The sequence below is a fragment of the Anabrus simplex genome, chromosome 5, assembly GCF_040414725.1.
Source record: "Anabrus simplex isolate iqAnaSimp1 chromosome 5, ASM4041472v1, whole genome shotgun sequence".
Lineage (NCBI taxonomy): Eukaryota > Metazoa > Arthropoda > Insecta > Orthoptera > Tettigoniidae > Anabrus > Anabrus simplex.
In genome coordinates, this window is record NC_090269.1 from 148,132,792 (window position 1) to 148,155,944 (window position 23,153).

The 23,153-nt window shown below is 41.0% G+C and overlaps 1 protein-coding gene across 1 annotated transcript in view; it reads right to left on the reverse strand.

The window, feature by feature from the left end:
• Positions 1–23,079, reverse strand: part of Su(P) (prostaglandin E synthase Su(P)) — an 84,161-nt gene extending 61,082 nt beyond the window's left edge. The window contains exon 1 of the mRNA XM_067147152.2: positions 22,760–23,079. Coding sequence (XP_067003253.1) covers positions 22,760–23,077 — 318 coding nt within the window. The 5' untranslated portion in view covers positions 23,078–23,079. The remainder of the gene's footprint in view (positions 1–22,759) is intronic.
• Between the last annotated feature and the right edge of the window lie 74 nt (positions 23,080–23,153).

Below are 23,153 nucleotides of genomic sequence, written 5' to 3' on the forward strand. Positions count from 1 at the left end.
TCTTTAGTGAATTTAATTTGGGGGTCTAAATTGTTAAGTTTGTCTAGTATAGTATCTGCATCAGTGAATCTATTATCTATAATTACGAAGATATCGTCGACAAATCTACACCAAAAATATATATTATCTATTTTATTAATTGACGTGTGTTCTAGGTGGTCGATATATATTTCTGCTAATATTCCGGAAGCAGGAGATCCCATTGGTAATCCTTGTTGCTGATATATGGTATCATGAAATTTGAAGTAGTTATTGTTTAAGGCGAATTTAAGCAGAATCATAACATAACCGAAGATTTCTATATTACTTTGGATCAATACGCTAACCCCAATCATAACATTAACGACATTACAGAGAAAACCAGTATCATTTTTGACAAAGTCATTCCTGCAATAAAAAACGACTATCTCAAATTAATAAACACACGTCATAACAAACCGACGAATCACAAACCTAACCCCGCCCCTACCTTCACAATAGCCACTCCTCCATCCCCTCCACCAACATCCATCCACACAGTTCACATGAGCCCCAGACGTACTCGCAGCAGAGCACAACAAATATCCAAACATATCAGAACACAACCTCCACAGCAACAACAGTAAGTACTTTTTTCATTTCACACATACATCCAGGCATTCCTTCATACATACGCTATACTCATATTAGCTTTTCTTTACAGATAACGACCATATAACGTGCATAGACGAGAGAAGTGTCACCACCAACTACTCTGATATTTAAACCTATCTTGCTACATCAACTTAATTTTCAAATTTTACTGACAAGAGTTCTTGTAACATACCAATACAAAGTATATCAACCATAGAACATTCTCGGTATTCAACTTAATCAACACAAGAACTACAAGAGGATTGAAGAATGAATGCAACGCAACATGAACTCAAATTTTAATAGACGTTTTTTAAAATATACCATGTTTTAATGTGTTTAATGTGCTGTATATTTTTAGTGCCTTATGATGTGGCATATATATTTTAATGTGTTTGTGTACTCATGTCCATGCTCAACTGATAGGTTTTAGTTTATTCTAACCATCACTACTTTTAATCAGACATCCGGATGCTCTTAAGTAACTTCTTTGTAATTTATCCCATGACTGTAAATTTGTGTGCTAGCTGATGATGGCCAAGATAGGTCGAAACCGGTACTAGTGTAATAATTCATCCACAATAAATGTATTGATCGGTGGAACATTTTTCTTATCTATTACATTGAATCCAATCAATACGGAATATGAAACTTATAAATAATAAAACGCTACTCTTTTGTCGGAAATCACCCAGAACAAATCAAGCCGCTCTTCTTTGGATTTCTTCCAGTTCTCGAAACAAGTAATCCTGGCGTGTGTCCCATACACTGACCCCATACTCTAGTTGGGGTCTTACCAAAGACTTATATGCCCTCTCCTTTACATCCTTACTATAACTGCTAAATACCCTTATAATCATGTGCAAGAGATCTGTACCCTTTATTTACAATCCCATTTATGTGATTACCCCAATGAAGATCTTTCCTTATATTAACACCCAGATATTTCTTCTATCGCTTTTTCCCACATATGTGGGGTCACAGGTGTGAACTGTGTCATACATGTGGATTTGGCCCTGTTTTATGGCCAAATGCCCTTCCTGACGCCAACCCTATTTGGAGGAATGTAATCACATTTGCGTGTTTCTGTGGTGGTTGGTAGTGTGTTGTCTGAATATGAAGAGGACAGTGTTGGGACAAACACAAACATCCAGTCCCCAAGACAGAAGAATTAATCAGATGCGATTATAATCCCCAACCTGGCAAGGAATTGAACCTGGGACCCTCTGAACGGAAGGCTTCAACGCTGACCATTCAGCCAAGGAGTCATACATATTAAAAGTTGATTTAGCCCACCACTGTCTAAATAACATTATGTATAAGTGTGTAAACACAATAGAGAAATGTCATCAGATACACATTAAAATAGAAGAGAAATGTACTCCAAAGATAGATATCTTGAAGTCATCAGTAGATATTAAAAGAATGTCACTTGAAGTAACTGTGCATATATGATATACAGTGGAAAATAACATTGTTAGCAGACTCAAATGCACCAGGGAAACATCCCTCTCTCTAAGAGTGATATTGAACAGCATAGTTCTTGAAGATTCTATTGCAACAGTAAGTTAAGATGGAACCAAATCTGAAGTAAGATTGAATATCATGAAATTTGATCCACCAGATATAAGAGAGGTTTCTAAAAAGAAAAGAAAGGAATAATGAAGTGAAAAAACTGCAAAGGAAACTGAGAGAACAAGATGATGCAAAAATAAACTACCTATTCCTCGCTGGTCCTGTTGGATGAGCTGTGATTTACTGCTGAGCCTGTATGGACTGAATACTAAGCTGTGACTGCTGTGGAGCTCCATTGTTGAGGGGTGGTGGAAAGAAGGACTAGTGGGAGCAGGACAAGAGAAGAGCTAGAAGAAGATTGCGGGTAAATATCTACGGTAGGATTATTATCCTGCTTCTTAAAAATTTTGAATAATGCATCGGAAAGAATGTTAGATTTTTCAGAAATTTCATTAAGATTATCTGTTGGGTTGTATATTCGATCGAGGTGAATAAAAATATTTTCATAAATATTTAATCTTTATGAAATTTATGAAATTTTGATTCATCTCAATCAAAGATACAACCCAACTGGTAATCTTAATGACATTTTTGTAAAATCTAACGTTCTTTTCCATGAATTATTAAACATTTTTAAGAAGCACGACAATAATCCTCCCCCAGATATTTACACGCAAACTATGACTAGGTCTCTTCTTATCCCACTCCCATTAGTCCCTCCCTCCAATTCCCCTCCGCCTCCTCTCAACAGGGCGCGAGTCATGCAGACAGCGTTTGACATCATAGCGAGTGGCGCATTGGGTTCTGTGTAAGTTAAAAGCCTAAACATATGAAACCTTTTAATATCTCCAAAAGTAGTTGCTGGATTTGCAAAATAAGCACATCACTGAACTTGTTCCTTGATTGTTGGTTATCTTATTGGGTAAAATTAGTATAGTCCCATTTTTAAAAAAAGTTGCTTGCGGTTTTATGGTAATTATGTATACAATGGAGATAAATTGTGTAGCATTTTATGAGCTCCTTAATACAATTTAAAAATTAGAAAACAGAATGTATGTATCTTTTATGGATCAGAAGATAACTGAGGAGGAAAACTTAACTGAATAACGCTGTATATACCACTGCTATTCCTTAACTGTGTTCCAATCCAGGTTCCTTCTTATTGTACTGTTCTAGATCCTTATTCTGGCTCTACCTCTTGTGCTCCTTCCTTCAATCTTAGCCTCCATCATCTGCTTCAGTATTCTTCTCTCTTCCTTTCTCTTCACATGCCACAAACCTTCTCAGTTTATTTTTTCTCTATTCTGTCACAAAGCTTTTCCACTCTGATTCCACTTCTTACTTTGTTTTTGTCTTTCCTATCATATTTCTTTAACGTTTTATCTCACTGGCGTGGACTGCACTCTCCTGTTTTTTTTTTTTTTGCTTTTTTGTTTGTGCACCGAGCTCGATAGCTGGAATCGCTTAAGTGCGGCCAGTATCCAGTATTTGGTAGATAGTAGGTTCGAACCCCACTGTCGGCAGTCCTGAAAATGGTTTTCCATGGTTTCCCATTTTCACACCAGGCAAATGCTGGGGCTGTACCTTAATTAAGGCCACGGCCGCTTCCTTCCCACTCCTAGCCCTTTCCTGTCCCATCGTCGCCGTAAGACCTATCTGTGTCTGTGTGACGTAAAGCAACTAGCAAAAAAAAAAAAAAAAAAAAAAATTGTTAGTGCACACGTCTATGCTACATATGTCACAGCGAGGCAATAACACAACACCTCTTTACAGATCCTTCTTCCAGATCAAGTTCTCACGCTCCATTCTATCTTTTTACTGACCTTCACCTCCAGTCCTAAATTAGTTCACTTTCCAATTACTTGAAGCTTTCTACAATTTTAAGGTCTTATTCCCCAATTTCTACAGTTCCTTTTCCTTCTAATCTCGTCAAAATCATTATCTTGCTTATTTTCACTCCATAACTGTCCAGCTGACCTTGTACTTCCTTTCCATTCACTCTCCACTACACAAACAACATAGCCTTTGCTTCCTGTCCCCATTATTTCCTTTCTTTTCTTCATTTTATTCAGTGTTCTCCCCAAAAATGTTTGTCAGCTGGGTGGCGGGAGTGAGTAGCAACTAGTACGTTCAAAATGAATATGATAAAATATCAACTTATTCCCCTCAGGCCATTAACAATAATATTAAGACAGGTAACATTAACTACAAAAATGAACTATTTTATTGTTTTCACGAAGACATAACAGAGTATTTTGAAATTCTAGTGTTCTACTGCTCGTTCATAATCACTTGGTTGGTGTGGAGAGCCAGACGGGTTTGTTACGTCCTAAGGAATCCAGTGCTCCCATGCGATTCCACGCTAATCCAGACACTGCTTGCGCACGACACTACGCGATAAGCTGAACATTAAATTCTGATGTAACTCGTGCAAATATGTTGACAATAATGCAACAGTTTTGCACAATTTACATTTTAATTTGGAACACACATTGACTCAAATATGTATTGATATTACATAAACCGAGCATGCTGGACGTGCGGTTAGGAGCGCGCAGCTGTAAGCTTGCATTCGGGAGATAGTGGATTCGAACTCCAATGTTGGTAGCCCTGAATATGGTTTACCATGGTTTCCCATTTTCACACCAGGTAAATGCTGGGGGCTGTACCTTAATTAAGGCCACAGTCACCTCCTTCCCACTGCTAGCGCTTTCCTATCCCATCGTCACCATGAGACCTATCTGTGTCGATGCGACATAAAGCAACTTGAAATATTATGTAACTAGCACATATCTAGGTTATGATAGCCGGGAGGACAGTGAAAACAGCTGGGTGATGCGCTCATTAGATGGGTCCTAGAGAGAACACTGTTATTCATTACCATTATGAACACCAATGGTGACAGTTCTCTTCCCTGCTTTGGTCCAGTTACATCCCAAAACAATTCTGTCCTACCCACAGGGGTCTGGACATTGCTGCTACAATAACTGTTCACTTCTTGCATGCATTTGATCATTCATTTTCCAAATCTTTTCTGCTGCATGATTTTTCATACACTATGTTCCTAAATACATTGGGAACAAATGTACAGCAAAGAAAGAATCACCTCCTTTCCCATTCTAAAATGAAATGAAATGATGTATAGCTTTTAGTGCCGGGAGTGTCCGAAGACAAGTTCAACTCGCCAGATGTAGGTCTTTTGATTTGACGCTTGTAGGCGATCTGTGCCATCGTGATGAAGATGAAGTGATGACGAAGACGACATACACCCAGCCCCCGTCCCAGCAAAATTAACCAATTATGGTTAAAATTCCCAAACCTGCCGGGAATCGAACACGGGACCCCTGTGACCAAAGGCCAGCACGCTAAGCATTTAATCATGGAGCCGGACAATTCTAAAATAATCAAGGGCAAAAGCAGACAGTTTGCTCCAAGTATCAAGTACATACTTTAGGAATGCGAATGTTGGAAATCTTACCACATAAGGCCTATAACATGCCGGAGAGACAGGTATGTTCGTTACTAGGGAAAGGTTTTGAAAATATGTACAAAAAGGTGTTGATGAAATCTTTTTTTTTTGCTTTACATCACACTGACACAGATAGGTTTTATGGCAATGATGGGATAGGCCTAGGAATGGGAAGGAAGCAGCCGTGGCCTTAATTAAGGTACAGCCTGATGTGAAAATGGGAAACCATGGAAAACTATCTTCAGGGCTGCCGACAGTGGGGTTCGAACTCACTATCTCCCGGATGCAAGCTCACAGCTGCGCACCCCTAACCGCACGGCCAAATCGCCCAGTGAAATCACATTATTAAGGTTTAAACCAGTTATATGAACTTTCCTTATCCAATTTACTGGGTTCTAAAAATTAATTAACATGTAATAAACTTCTTATATTGGATTACACACAACATTTCAATGTTTCTGATAGTAAGTTGCTGGCGCTTTTTGCTCAGTCTCTTATATACAGAGAAACTCGCCTCGACATCTACAGAAACTAATGGAAGATCTTGTCAGCACCTTTGGAGTCTTCTTCAAATTTAATTTGAACCTGTCTTTAGCAAATCCATCAAGATTCTCCCAAACACTCATCAACTTCTTCCAAACACTGAATCACATCAGGCAAATACTTGTAGCCATGCACTGCATAAAGTACTATGTTCCAATCTTTTTAAAATGCACATAAAACTGGGAGGTGATTAAGCATGAAATAGAAAGGAAAAGGTGGCAAAATAGAGTAATCTTACAAAAAGGGGTAAAAAATGTAAAACAAAATGTGTTTATTTCACTTCATTTCATGTCCCCAAGTATATACAAGGGTCATACCATGGTATATCTTACAATAATGCGACAACATGGGAACTCCATGACGTGCACTGAACTGGGAAGGCAGTGTGTATCTGAATGCCAACACAAAATAGGGTTCCAGTACAGGAGGTCACGACAAAGGTTGAAATAAAACATACGCATTGGAACTTGATGTATTCACAAAGATGCACACAAAATGCTGTCACTTGTGTACACTAATCTACTTACCATATTTACACGTTACACATCAATAAACCACGATTTTGAACAACTGCCTATCGTGAAGCATAAGAAGAAGACTGCACCAGAGGCATGTCAACTACCAACTCAACAAAACCAATTCACATACTTCAAACACTTGCTAGCACGACTTCTCCACAAGTCACATCAAAACAACTCCTGTTAAACAATAACTCCACTCCAGCATCAAGACCGCATCCTTATATATGTGCTTGGTCAGGCTCCTAGAAGGATATGTTACAACATTTCTTCTCGTGAATTCCAGTGTGTCCAATATTGTAGTTACAATGTAAGGAAGGTTCTACATAGTTCTCGTCGTACATTCTGGATATTACGGTGTGTTGCACAATGTTGCAGTGGATTAACACGTTGAGTGTCAAGCCGATTGTAGCACACTATTCCACTGGTGCCAGGCATGAATTTCAATAGTATTCCGCTGGTGCCACAGCAATTATACGTCTTGTTAAGTGAAGGTATTGTTCCATGTGAGTTAAAAATTGCCAAGGTCATTCCTGTGTATAAAGGGTCTGATAAATTCGATCTTAATAACTACAGACCTATATCAGTCCTTCCCATTGTGTCAAAAATCCTAGAGATAGTGGTCAAAGATAGGCTATTAAAATACCTACAATGTAATGACTATTTTTATCCATACCACTACGGATTTTTGCCTAACTCTAGTACCTACAATGCTGTGGAAGACATTATTATTAAGTTACAGGAGTCCTTAGACTCATGTATGGTAGCATCAGGCCTTTTTATAGATCTTCAGAAAGCATTTGACACAGTTGACCATAACATTTTATTACTGAAGTTGGAAGCAGCAGGGGTTAGAGGTTTAGCACTTAACTGGTTTACAGATTATCTCAGAGACAGGGTACAGTTCGTTAGTTGTATGGGAGCAGAAAGCACGTTACAGACTATAACAACTGGTGTGCCTCAAGGTTCTGTTCTAGCACCAATATTATTTCTTGTATTTGTCAATGATATTGGTAACTTGCTGCTGTTCGGCAAGTTGTCATTATTTTCTGATGACACAAATATTTTCTACACAGGGAATTGTACATATAATCTTGAAGAAAAGATGCAACATGACATATCTTTAATTCAGACCTGGCTTACTACCAACCGACTAAGAATTAATCATAATAAAACTAACTATATCATATTTCACAAACCATTATGTACATTTCCTCTGGACATCAACTTGAGTTTCTATGACCAAGTGGTACCTCGTGTTCAATCAACCAAATTTCTAGGACTTAGCATAGATGAGTCGCTAACTTGGGAGAATCACATCACAATGCTGTGTGATAGAATAACTCTTGCTATTGGTGTACTCAGCCGATTAAAATACAAAGTTTCTCGTGGACTGTTGAAGAGTATTTATCATGCACTAATTGAAAGCCACCTGAATTATATGATTCATATCTGGGCATGTTGCAGTAAAGAACAATTTGAAAAGATCAGTATCTTACAGAAAAGAGCACTGAAAATACTCTTCAACTTACCCACCTTAATACCAACCATACAGGTCTACCAGTATTGTAATGTGCTGTCACTAGATGGTCTTCGTAAAAAAGCTTCAGCTATTATGTTGTATAAATTGAAAAATGGACAAACTCATTCGAACACACTTTGCAACTTGAATTCTGACATACATTCATACAGTACAAGAGGATCTACTAAAATTCACTGTAAATCATCGAAGTCTACTAAGTATGGCACTAATTCTTTATGGCATTTTTCTGTAAAGTTTTTCAATAGCCTTCCTGAGCATATTCGAGAAGCCACTAACTTACCCATCTTTAAAACCAAGCTTGTTAATTTTCTAAAAGTAAAAATGCCAAGCCTATAGAGTACTGATTTAGTATACTATATCACTGCTGTTCATATTTGGTTTCTATCACTAGGATACCTTAATATTATTTTTATTATTCTTCATTGTACAGTATATTATACTTTTGTCCTATAAGCTGATGTTCTAAAATCTCATCTTTGTTGCCAAATGTAATTAATATTATAATTATTCATTGTACAGTATATTATATTTTTGTCCTAGAAGATGATGTTCTCAAATCTCATCTTTGTTGCCAAATGTAATTATTTGTACTGCACCATTATGAGCCTTGGCTCAGGTGCCTCTTTTGAAAAAAAAAAAAAAAAAAAAAAAAAAAAATATATATATAATCTTGGGATATATTAACATTACGTACTAAGTAAACATTATCTCATCATAATAAGGTCATGTGTGACGCCATATGGTGTCACATCAATTTTTACTATGCATAAAATATAGCGTGATGCCATACGGTGTCACATAATTTTTTGATGCTTTATATGGAATGCACAACACAAATATCAAATATGTCAAATTTATGCGAAAATTCAAACTAACACAATACTGATGAAAACCTGCTGAAATGCAAAACAAGTCCTTATATTACATTACATATTGTTACCCCTGGGGGCGAGGGACACAGATGAAGAATACATCCCCGGTATACCCTGCCTGTCGTAAGAGGCGACTGAAAAGGGGCGACCTAAGCGCGGACACAGATTGTAGTTTGGTACCATGTGTAGATGGGAAGGGTTGAATACATCCACACGTAATTCCTGCCTGTCGTAGAAGGCAACTAAAAGGGTAATGTGGCCATCATTCTGCTCTTTATTCTTTTTGAGGGTTAGTTGTAGATCGATTCAAAATTCTCGGTGTATGTGCGCCTGTGGCTGAAGAAGTATCAATTTGAAGATTTAGATGCTCCTGGCTTGTAAATGGAATAACTCTCTGTGTCCCTACATAAGGACCTCAGTCATCATTGTTCACATGATTGTGTACACCATTTGCACCAGCATCGTCCCTACCTATAATGTACTATCAGTATCACCACTGTCTTCGACATCACTCGATACATCCATCATGCTGTCAGTGCACTCATTGTCACTAGCGTTATATTCACTGTCATCAACACTTACATCTTTCTCTCCATCAGAATCCGTAAGTACTTCACAAATATCCAATTCATTAATTCTCTTCTTGGTAAGTCACTTACCATTTCTAGCAAGAATATTACCAATATCTTCCATTTCTTTATATTTTGCACAACTATACAAACCAAAGGATAATTTGCACGTAAACGAGGAAAAAACAATTCCCGGTGCGCTTTCACCGCTGAGAATGATCACTGGCCAGTCAGTGAATTTGGAAGAATACTGTGGCAGCATATGGTGGACCATAGTAGCAATACATAGCTGGAAGACCCTGTAATTCCCACTTCACCTATTCTCCGGACCACCTTTTGAGCAGACTAAAGCGGAAGTGAGTGTATAGACCAGGGGATGGCGCGGGCGACAGGGGCAGCGCCTTCGGTGTTGTCACACGGTAGGTGAGGGGGCAAGAGGGGTGCGCTACTCAGAGCGAGTTTTGGCAATGTTGCAGTCAATGCGGAGCTGCCATACTTACTCACTCAATGGATGTCCTGAACACGTGTGCTTCGCTTTTACAAAAACAGTGCATGTGCGTATTGTGTGCTAATTCATAATTCTTGTAGTCTCTTGTACGTTTGTAGGTTTCTTCTTACTCGTTATTGGATATTATTGTGCGATGGATCCGAACAAAAATTCACCAGACTGTTATCAGTTGAAGAAGAAACGCAAGATTTTTACTTCCGGCGAGAGAAATATGATTTTGTCTGTTTATAAGCATTTCCGAGCGAATAGTATTGACGACGGGATTAGTTTACCTCGTGTGCTGACCCCGGTTCTGATTCTGACTTGGGTGTGCAGCCACTCGATAGTGACACAGATTAATTACTGCGGCACAAGGTAAGCTAACGCTGAAACCTCCTGCATGATAATAATAATAATAATAATATGTAATAATATTTTTAATTTGTAATAACTAATTTATTGAAATTGTACTGGACAAAGCGGAGGTGGGACAGGTTTTTGCCTGGATCCCCAACTTCATCAGTCAGTTCCAAGTTAATTCCAGTACGAATAGGCCCATATATAATCCTCACTTCTCTCCCTTTTTCATAAATCGCTCGTGAGTAGCAACTCATTTCCATCAGTAATCAGGCCATACATTTAGATAATAATAGTGAATAATAAATAATAAAATATTATATATACTGTATATTGATGATAATAATAATAATAATAATAATAATAATAATAATAATAATAATAATAATAATAATAATATGACATAATACTTTTATAGTCCGCCTCTGTGGTGTAGTGGTTAGCGTGATTAGTTGCCACCCCCGGAGGTCCGGGTTCGATTCCCGGCTCTGCCACGAAATTCAAAAATGGTACGAGGGCTGTAACGGGGTCCACCCAGCCTCGGGAGGTCAACTGAGTAGAGGTGGGTTCGATTCCCACCTCAGTCATCCTCGAAGTGGTTTTCCGTGGTTTCCCACTTCTCCTCCAGGCAAATGTCGAGATGGTACCTCACTTAAGACCACGGCCGCTTCCTTCCCTCTTTCGCGTCTGTCCCATCCAATCTTCCCATCTCTTCACAAGGCCCCTGTTCAGCATAGCAGGAGAGGTACTGGTCATTCTGCCCAGTTGTATCCCCGACCCAAAGTCTGAAACTCCAGAACACTGTCCTTGAGGCGGTAGAGGTGAGATCCCTCGCTGAGTCCGAGGGAAAAGCCAACCCTGGAGGGTAAACAGATTAAGAAGAAGAAAAATAATATTTTTATAAAAATATATTTGTAATAGCTAATTTATTGAAATTGTACTGTGAAATTGTACTTAGTACATTAAAATTGTGAAAGCCTCCGTGGCTCAGGTGGCAGCGCGTTGGCCTCTCAACGCTGGGTTCCGTGGTTCAAATCCCGGTCACTCCATGTGAGATTTGTGCTGGACAAAACGGAGGCGAGACAGGTTTTTCTCCGGGTACTCCGGTTTTCCCTGTCATCTTTCATTCTAGCATCACTCTCCAGTATCATTTAATTTCATCTGTCAGTCATTAATCATTGCCCCAGAGGAGTGAAACAGGCTTCGGCAGCCGGCTCAATTCCTGTCCTCGCCGCAAGATGGGGCTTCATTTATTCCATCCCTGACCCAGCCATTGATTGGAAAACAGATTGTAGGTTTTCACATTTAAAATCTAATTCAGTAAATTAATTGTTTAAAGTTGTAAGCCGTTAAAAAACTGTATGGGATTCTAACACGCATATGTTAATGTATTATTTTAAATTCATTCGAGGTTCAATCCGTGAGCTGTGCTGTATTATAGTGGTGGAGTACAACTTTGAATCGCGCGTCGGGTCATTTGGCAACCACGGCGTGTGTGTTGAGACAATGACGTCACTTCCGCTTTAGTCTGCTCAAAAGGTGGTCTGGAGAATAGTACCAATTTTACGCGCATTGATGTCACAGCTGATTTTCTACAGCGCATCGCCCGAAACTCTGCTGTGCCACCATATGGCGTCACGCTAACTCTGCTTTCAAGACCTGTGTGCCGCAATATGGCGTCACGCCATCTCAAATTTGAAGATAAGCGTGGCACCATATGGCGTCATGTGGCACCCAACATGTTAAAGATAATCCACACCCTGTTTCCAGTCATTTGAACAGGTCAGGAATGGAATGAATGAAGCTTCCATCTAGCGGCGAGGATAGGAATTGTGCCGCCTGCCGAAGCCTGTTGCACTCCTCTGGGGCAATGATTAATGAATAACAGATGAAATGAAATGATACTGGAGAGCAGGGGTAGAAGAAAATAGAAATAATTCAGTAGCCAGCCCCTTTTTATCAGGAGCCAGCACATTTTTCGCAAATATACATTATGAACACCACAGGTTAGACTAGGATCAAGCTACGTATTATTTTTGAAATGTAGCCTTAAGTAGTATAGTCTGAGTCACCTTCAAGGTCAGCGTTTTTTAAAATTACACTACATGTGCCTGTTTGATTTCCCACCAGTAACATTCAGCTTGCTTAACAATGCAAACAAACCTTCAAAATCAGTGTAGAGTCTTTTTTTTTTTTTTTTTCAGTATGATAAGATGCCATGAACAATGCATTCATATGCTGTAACATATTAGCATTCATTTTCTTGACGCACCTCGCTAAAAGTGCACATTCGGGATTTTTCATGAAACATTCAATCTCCTGCCAGCCCCGCAATGTAGTGGTAGCGTGCCTGCCTCTTACCCGGAGGCCCCGGGTTCGATTCCCGGCCAGGTTACGGATTTTGACCTGGATCTGAGGGCTGCTTCGAGGTCCACTCAGCCTACATGATTACAATTGAGGAGCTATCTGACGGTGAGATGGCGGCCCCGGTCAAGAAAGCCAAGGATAACGGCCGAGAGGATTCGTCGTGCTGACCGCACGACATCTTATAATCTGCAGGCCTCCGGGCTGAGCAGCGGGCGCTTGGTAGGCCAAGGCCCTTTGAGGCTGTTACGCCATTTTTTTCAGCCTCCTGACACTTCGAGTGAGGATAGGATTTTTCGTATGTTTTAAACGTTTCCAGTTTAAATGGTCCTGAAAATCCGGATACACCAGGATGCGAAATCAGAAATAAATAGGGGGGGGGGGGGATGACATAGGGTTTAACTACTAGTGTTTTTTCAGGCAGTATTTCGCGGGAGGGGGGGTTAAATTTCTCCTGTAATTTAATTACCCCCTCCCTCCCCAGACAAATGTAAATTGTAAATCTTTTTGTTTGAATTTTGTTGTTATAACGAGAATGATAAACATTAGAACATTATTCCAATCAGCTGAGAAGTTTTGAGAGACGAGGCGCGATTTGTCCTGATTTATTGCTTTATTAGTGGAACCTTCCTCTATCAGGGCTAAGTTTTGACTGAAAAAGTTTGTCGGTTTGTACACTGCTTAAGTGAATATTGTCCTATTGACTACTTATCAGAAACACACCCTTTCCAAGAAGTACACGAGTGGTGTAAGCTCGAGCTACTTAGAGAAATGACAAAGGAGGAGAGCTACAAGTAATTTATATTTTTCCCAAGTTTCAGATGGACTTGTCAGAGTGAAATATGAATAATAGGTTGCAGGTCCGGATTGCCACTGTTGCATTGTTTTATTGCTGAAGGTCTGGCAGTCACTTGAATTACTGCTGATGTTTTCATAAAAATATGTGCAGTAAAAATCATTAATTTCAGTCCAGTTCTACATTTTACTCATAATTTTATAATGAAAGAATCCCCCCAGGACAATTTTAGTGGGGGGGGAGGGGAACCTTTGAGATAAAATCATCGGTGGGGAGGAAATCCCTCCCCCCCCCGTGATTTCGCACCCTGGGATACTACACCTTTAGAATGTTTATCGGCAATACTACGAAAGTTACTGCATAATTTACACTTCGCAATTCCTTCTTCACAGCACAGCCACGGTAATCATTCAAGCTATGATTCTCTGCATTGTGTATCATTCTCATAGTTCTCTGAATCAGTAACATTCAGCTTGCTTAACAATGTAACCAAACTTTCAAAATCAGTGTAGGGTCTGTTATTTTTTGCAATATTATAAGATGCCATGAGCAATGCATTCATATGCTGTGACATATTAGCATTCATTTTGTTTACGCACTTCGCTGAAAGTGCTGAAATTTCCGTTTGCCTGAAAATTGAAATTCCACGTATTTTTGACGTTTGCCCTATCATTGTCTTAAATACCATAAATTTCATGCTGGTCATTGTCGTCCTGAACTCTACAGTCGGCACTTCCATCAAGTGTTTTCTCACATTCACTCCCTTCTGTATCACTTTGTGTTACATTTACGGGCCCTACTTACGAAAAAAATCTGAAAGAGTACACTGTTTATTACTCGCATCAGTCAATTTGTGCGGTTTTGTTCGTTTCATTTTGCCGCTTTTCTCAAGTATAGCGCAGAAACGTAAAATACACCAGCGTTAAATGGCTTCCGAGTTCGCGGGCTTTGATGTCTGACGCTACGCTGCCAATTTTCCATAAACGCACAGGAATAAAAACAACAGTATTTATAAAGTGCAAACTGTTCAATACCAAAATGCTGTAATTAAATTAAAAGTATAAATATTGTTCGGTGAAAATACAAGAACTGATAAACATGTCATTCCGTATGTTCTAAATACAAAGAATGAATTCCACGGGAATTTATCAGCACTGCTTTGGCGGCAATAGTTGAGGAACGGCTAGTCACGGGAAGGATGGCGGTAATGTAGTGTTTGTGGAATTATTTAACGTAGTAGGTCTCTGCATTTCTCCACAACTCTGGTCTGATCTTTGTACTCGGCTACCGATAGCTGATCATCTGTAATAGAACTCTATGTGTTACGATCAACCTTTCACATCACAAGAGGTCGATGAGGGATTAAAATTACTCCAAAATGGCAAAGCTGCAGGACTAGATGGAATCTACCCAGAACTACTAAAAAACTGTGGTCCAGCTACAAGAAGATGGCTCGCTGCATTCTTCAGCTCCATACTTCAGTCAGGAAGACTTCCCCCAATCTTCAAGAAGTCAAAAATTATTGCCCTTCTGAAACCAGGAAAGGATCCAACTCTCCCACAAAGCTATCGACCTATAGCTCAACTCTGCGTCACCTACAAGTTATTAGAAAGACTGATACTAAACCGGATAGCACCAGGCATTGAAGCATTCCTTCCAGTTGAACAAGCAGGATTTCGACCCAGCCGTGACTGCAGTGACCAAGTACTGTCCTTGACCACATATCTGGAGGTTGGTTTTGAGAAGAAATTGAAAAGCGTCTCTGTCTTCTTAGATCTTACAGCTGCCTATGACACAGTCTGGAGGGAAGGTCTTATGCTTAAACTGATTAAAGCTGTTCCTTGCTTAAAAATTACTACACTAATTGATAGAATGTTAAGCAACTGACTATTTCAAGTTCACTCAGAACACAACAGAAGCAAATTCCACAAAGTCAACAATGGTCTGCCTCAAGGGTCGGTTCTATCTCCTACTCTCTTCAACTTATACATCCACGACCTGCCTGAAACAGTGTCCCGAAAGTTCCTGGGGAGCGGATGGAAACACATTAAGGACAACATCTCTGGCCTTAGTCTATTCTGCAGCAGAATACTGCTCTGGTGTCTGGCTTAACAGTGCTCACACACAGCTAGTAGATTCACAACTTCGTCAAACCATGCGAATCATAACTGGTACACTTCGTGCTACACCGACCCAATGGTTACCATTTCTCTGCAATATACTACCTCCACATATCAGGAGACAGAAGGCCCTTTTTCAGCTATGGACCAGAATGCTAAAGAATGAACGTCTACCTGTTCATGAGGATATCAGACAGAAATGCACACGCCTGAAGTCTCGCCAGCCTGCTTGGAAGACAGCCGTGAAGATAACATCTAGCGAATTCAACCCCACCTCTAAATGGTTAACAGAGTGGTCTTTATCCCCACCTCGGGCAACAGTGGATATTAATAACCCATCCACAAAGCTGGCAGGCTTTGATGTGCCAAGTTGCACCTGGAGTTGACTAAACCGCGTGAGATGTGGAGTAGGTAGAACAGCATCAACTTTACACACCTGGGGCTGGTCAGTTTCTCCATACTGTGATTGTGGGGAGGTTCGACAAACAATGAAATATGTAGTGCAGGAATGTCCACTCCGTGCTTTCACTGGCACCATGGAAGACCTCAACTCAGCAACACCCGAAGCAGTGAAGTGGGTGGCGGGTTTGGACATTCACATTTAGTTACATGTACATCACTCGCACTCAGTGTGTATATATGAACTGTCAGAGTTGATAGGTGGTTAGCGATGTAAATATATTTTCTTCTTGTACTTTCAATGTAAATTGCTTTCTTTGACTATGTAGATATGATAATTTGTATTTACTTTGTACTCATCTTTCACTGGTTGTGTAAATAGTTTATAGGTTGTCATTATTCATCATACGCCAAATAAATATGTTACGATACGTCCACACGAAAGGATACTTGTTTGACGGGTTACAACAATATCTCCCATGACCGCTAGGCTTGACCGTGCAGAACTGAAACGTCCAGTTCCAAGGTACGAAGAGCAATTACAGAATTTCAGACTTTTCCAAAAGCACAGAAAATGTTTATTGCACATATTAGAATATATGAGCTACAGAAAAAAAAAAGTGAAACACCACACGACTTGTTACTTTGTAAAGGAATGGGAAAGTACATGTAAGGGAACTCCGGATTTCAAAAAATAAATTTTCAAAACCAAATTTGAAAATTCAGGCGCCAGGTAAAAATTTTGAGGCGCCTGGTATTTTTCGACCCCTGCTGGAGAGTGTTGCTGGAATGAAATATGACAGAGAAAACCACAGTACCTGGAGAAAAACCAGTCCCGCCTCCACTTTGTCCAGCACAAATCTCACATGGAGTGACCGGGATTTGAATCACGGAACCCACCGGTGAGAGGTCAACGTGCTGCCGCCTTAGCCACGGAGGCTCTTAAACATCGTATATAAATGTAATAATAACTTATATACTATTAATTACGGATTCTTACATTAACTAAACTCATATTAATATATATACAGCACATGTTTCATGACATAACCTCACAAATAATATGATTGCCCTACCTTCCTATGTAAATAATAATAATAAATAGATGTAAACACTTCATGGCCATACCCCACAAGTCATAATAATAATAAACATAATAATAAAAAAAATGATTTGAGCTCGATACTTGCTCACGGGTTAAAGAATATTGTTTTCAAGTTATATCAGTTTATTACACTTGTGTCAATATCCCTCGTATAACTTGAAACAATTTCCACAGTCTATCACACCCATCAACTTTGCCTTGATCGTAGATTGTAGCTTCTCTCTTTTCGACATCGCTGGATGTGCTCTCCTCCTCTTGACCGGATAGTGCCGTGTCGGGGGTCGGTGTTGCCTCGCTGCCAGCCCCTTCCTCGATGACAGTCGATGTGTTCTCCTCATGATGTCCCGCTTGTGCTGTGTCATTAGTAGCCTCTCCTCCCGTTGGACCTGCGGCAGCACCAGGCTTACTCCGTATGCGCAGAGGTTGGGTGACTTGGCACAACTCTGATGCATGGACCTTGACAGGAGGGTTGGTCTTTAGTAAGTACACCCCATGGTTCAGCTGCTTATCCACCTCGACGGGACCAACCCACTTAGGTGCGAGACCTGCGCGAAACCCTCCAATCTTATTACTGACTGGGTGGTTAAGTTGCACTACTTGGTGGCCCGGGTAAGGGATCTCTTCTCGGCCAAAGCTTGCGTCTCGTTGATGTCCTGCTGCTGCTGCCACTCTGCTAGGGAAACAGCTGCATCATCTTGATCAGAAGTGGGTGGTTGACGAATCCTCCAATCCCTGGTGCCGTATAGCTGTCGACCAAGGAACAGCTCCGCTGGGGAATAGCCAGCGACACGATTGATGCGTCGTCGTAGGGCAAAGAGTGCTTGCGGTATCTGACGATCCCACAGTCAATGTTCTTTGTCTATTAGGTGGACCTGTAGCATCCTTTCTAGCTCCTGGTTCTGTCGTTCTGTTGGATGGGCCCTTGGGGTGTAGATAGGGGGGGTCCAGTGCTGTCATCATTTGCTGCCACTTCCTTCATGTGAACTGGCTCCCACTGTCTGACAGAATGCACCGTGGATAACCGTAGCGGCTGAATACCTCATCTTGTAGAAGTCTGGTGATGCGTCCCGTCGTGGCTTCTGGTATCCATTTTGTGAAGAGGTTGGTGATTACTAGGAGTCCTGTTTTACCCCGTGGTGTTCTGGTGTAAGGACCCATCAAATCCAGGGCTATGACCTCCCAAGGGTGTTGCGGCTGTCTTCCTCGCTGACTGGAATCTGGCTTCCTGTTGCTCGCCTTGGTGCAGGCACAGATGTAGCACCCCTTCACATAGTCCAGGATTACTTTCCGCATGTTGACCCAGAAGAATCTTCGTCTGATAGACTGATACGTCTCTTCGCCTCATGGATGTATGGTGACCCGTGTTGTTGTGGAAATTCTCGAGGATGTCCGTCGTGTGCTTTCTAGGGATCACCACTACTGTAGGCATGTCGGAGAGGTGAGATCTGTACATCAAGATTCCTCCGTCAACCCGGAAATTTTTGTAGCACATCTTGAAATCCCTCGGGACGAGTCGAACTATCAGTGTTCTGTCTCCTAATCAACTGTGTCATGGTCCTACAGGGCTTGTCTTGTTCGCCATTGCTTAATTACATTCAGATTCCTTGGGTTCACTCTGGTGTTTTCGTAGATACTCCCTCTCGACAGTGGTTCTCCTAGCTTCAGGTTCCATCGCCGGGTGCCTAGAAGATGCCTAGCCTTCAAGCTGCATTAACTGAATATCAGCTAGGTCTATGTCGACATCCGCATCCTTACGATTATGAATATTTCCATCGTGCGAGGTGACCCTCAGACATCTGTCTTTTCCCAAAAAGACTTCATGAGCTGCATAGTCCAGGATCACCTTGTATTCTTCCAGAAAGTCATGACCAAATATGATGTCAGGAATTAGGTTGTGAATGACTGAGACCTTAGCTACAATCAGCAGGTCCATACATTTAGCAGTTAGGTTACCCCATCCGCTGCTCCCACTACTCCTCTGAGATGGTGAGACTTCATGGGCGGTAGTAATCTGGCAACAGTCCCATTTATAAATGAGTGACTAGCTTGGCTGTCAAGTATGGCTGAAAAGATGATTGCTGGTTGAGATTGGTCTGTTCTGCCCATGGTCAGACTAATCCTACTTGGTCAGGGTTGCTCGTCTGTCGTGTATCGAGGCGCATCCCTGTTCTCGGTCCCATCCCCCCTTAATCCAGAATGGGCCGGACCTAGTATTTTCGACGTCAAGGTTGGGCACTTATTCTTCAAGTGTCCCATTCTTCCGCACTGGTCTCTTCCGTAGCTTTGCTCTTGTGTTCCCCCTCCAACTGGGCGGCGATTCTACGTAGATCATCAAAAGGATCTTGGTTGTGATACATTCACTACGGGTCGAAACTTATCGTGGAGTAGCTCTGTGATGTATAATAAGATCTCGTTCTCGCTTCCCTCCGGGTGCAGCTGCCTGAATCGCTCGTACTTCCGGGGGCAAACACACTAGCTCTCATGCCAGTGGGTTGTGCTCAGTCAGTAGCTTCCTATTCAAAGAGCTCTTCACCCCTTCGTAACTGAACCTACCAAGGATTTCCCTCTTGAAGTCCGCCCAGAATAAATTTAAGCCCTTCAAGTATTCCACCAAGTAGCGGCTTACCCCTTTAACCGTGGTGTGATAAGTTGAACGAAGATGTCCTCCCATATATGAGTCCGTCCTAGTAGACTGACCGGTTCCTCGATGAAGTTAGTCGGGTTTTCTTCCAGTCACCCGTGGAATTCCGGAAGGCTCTCTATAATCACCTTTGGGTCTAGGTGTCCTGTATTGCTGGTTAGGTTTGAGTGGGTTAGAGGTGCAGTGATGGGTCCTGTTCGAGTTAACCTCTCCTCTACCACGTGAAGCATGCTCTTTCTCATATCATGCACATCTCCCTTGATGGTCGAAAACTGATTTTCTAACCTTCCTTCAATGGCAGAAATACGGTTCCCCAAAATTTCCCTCGATGGTAGAAACTCTCCCTTCAATCTGTTGTTTTATGCTGGAGACCTGAGTTTCAAACTCCTCCTTGAGGTTCAAGATGTCCCCTTCCAGCTGGCTTACTCTTCTATCAATCTGGTCAACCCATCCCAGTTTTGACCTGATGTCTGATATCTGCTGTGTTAAATGACTGGTGACGTCACTGATTTGGGATGAAATTTTAGCATCTACAGTTGAAATTTTCGATTCTAGGACCTGTTTCACTTTGTAAACCTGCATGTAAACTTGTGACATTTGTCCAGTTAAAACTGTATTAGCTTGAGAAATTTTGTTCTTGACTTTCAAGATTTGGTCTGTTAGGAGGAACTGAGTGTCTGTATCATGTTCGTTAACTTAGGACACATTTTGGTGATATTTATCTCATCTTCCGATGTTTCCTCCAATGCTTCGTCGAGCTCAAAAGAAAAACTTTTCAGGACCTTCGCCTTTTTTAGAAGAGATCTTCTCGTAGCGGTGTCAGCAGTAATTTCTTCTTGCCGTCTGTCAGGAGATTTCTGTTGGTGAGTTCGTCTCTGAGTTGTTGTACCGACATATTTTCTAGTATCACTTGCATTTTGATCTATTTCGCACTAACACTCACATTCACTCGTAAATTCGTATGTCCTGTCACCACGGTCGCCACTGATGTATTCACAAAGACGCACACAAAATGCTGTCACCTGCGTACCGGTATACTAATTTAATTACAGTATTTACATGTTACACATCAATAATACCAACAAAATTCCTTTCATAAAAATTTTTGGCGTGGGCCATTCGATGCACACTACCCAATTTTTTACTGTCGTCAAGGGATTCTACAAAGACAATAGAAGGGCCGGTGTGGTGTGCATCATATAACTTGACTTCCGGTTCAATAGTAGAAGGACCGTTATTGTTAGATGGGACAGAATTAGGCATAGGCCTACCCAGAATTACAGTCAGGTATTAATGGGTTCAGGAAGTACGATAGTCTCCTCCATGGGTATGATTCTACTATTAACTAAAACTGTCTCCTCCTCCATATTATTACCCCCACTCGACTCCACCATGAGGCCAGGAGTGTGGGAGAAAATCAACACATAAAGCAGCTACGATTCTCTCTCACCACTCCTAAATGTAGGCTACAGAGAGAAAGAATAAAAATACACCAATCTGAATACAAATTGCACAACACGCACAGAAAACCGCTAGCACCTCGGTACACTAAGTCCGCTCACCACCGGGAACCAGCACGAACAGCCAGACAGTTCAGACATTTACTCTTCTCCACCACACTGACAGCAAGAAAGTTCTGGATGCACCAGTGAAATTCAGAGAGAAAGAGATGAGGCAAAACTATAGTAAAGGGGCCTCAAGAATTAGTAACACAAGCCACCACTAGGTGGTGCACGTGAGTTTGAGTCGTACTAGTAGCGCTGAGAGGAACGACAATGCTGCCAACTGTTGCTTGGAGACCCTTTCTATCCTACAGTATTTCCTGCATTTTACAGCTTCTAAATGACCTTCTCTTGCCGTACGGACAGTATGCGGCGCACCGATAGAAAAGAGCCTCTTGAAGGGAGTGTGGTCCCAAAGGGGCCACTGTTCTCATGACAGAGATTGGCCTGGATGTGCACAAATACCTAAAAGCCAATAAAGACCTTTTTCCTTGCTGTGTGGACAGTATGCGCCGCGGCAATAGGAAAGAGCCTCTCGAAGGGAGTGTGGCCTCAAAGGGGCCACTGTTCTCATGACAGAAATTGGCTTGGATGTGCAAAAATACGTAAAAACTAATAAATGACCTTTATTCATAATTTTTTTATTTTGCAATGGTTGGTAGCAGAATCTCGACCTCATCCTTAGATGTCAATGACATCATCCTCTTCCATACGTGAACCAATCACAGTTATAAGCAATGGAGTATGGCTTCTAAAACAGTATTTTTGTTGTAAATTTGTTATAAAAGTAAATGTACTTCTTGGGGCGGGTGGATTGGTCCCTGGCAAGAGTATTGAACACATCTCTCTTCCACGATCATTTTAAGGCAAGAATAACAGCATTTAAAGTAATATATGTAATAATCCTTGAGGCCCCGTTACTATATTTCTATCAAAATCGGATGTCAGGTGTTTTCCTTTCAAGAAAATTATTTAGAAGTTGGTATTATGTAGAAGTGATAGTACCACCCCCCACCACAGACAGGGGATACCGTGGGTGTTCATTCTACCGCGGAATACAAGTCGCCATTGATCTTCCAAAATACTAAAAGTAATACATACTCCCAGGTCAAGACCCCCCCCCCCACACACACACACAAAGTGTCAAATAGTTGCCCATGTGTGTGTGGTCAGGAAGTAACAGCACTCACCGTTCACCGTTTTATAGAAAATTATAATATTCTTATTATTTAATGACGTACCTTCGAATAAATTAGCAGCACTACCAATGATATGATGGAGAAGACACATTAACCTTAAAATTTAGGCCAATAGCCTAGATGATACGACTGATATTCTGATACTTACTCGACGGGATATAGGAATATCAGGTATATCTTGTACTATATTGTTTGTTATACCAGTATCTGGATTCATAACATGTTTTTGAGGTTGCTGTGCTTTAAAGTACGAGTAACCGGCACCAATAACAGCTCCGACACTTACTCCTACGATGCCCAAAAACAAGGTACTTTTCCTTGAATTGGAAATGTTGGGCATTTTTTCTGTTGCATAGCATCTTAGGCTTTCTGTATTGCTTTTTCGCCGAAACCACAATTCTTTACAGGACCGGTAGTACCTATATCTTACTTGGTATACGAGCCCAGACACTTTCGCTGTCGACATTTTCGCACTGGCTTGCAATGTGTTACACAACGAACGCCAGTAGCAAACTCTAATGCAATAAAAACGTCAAATTAGT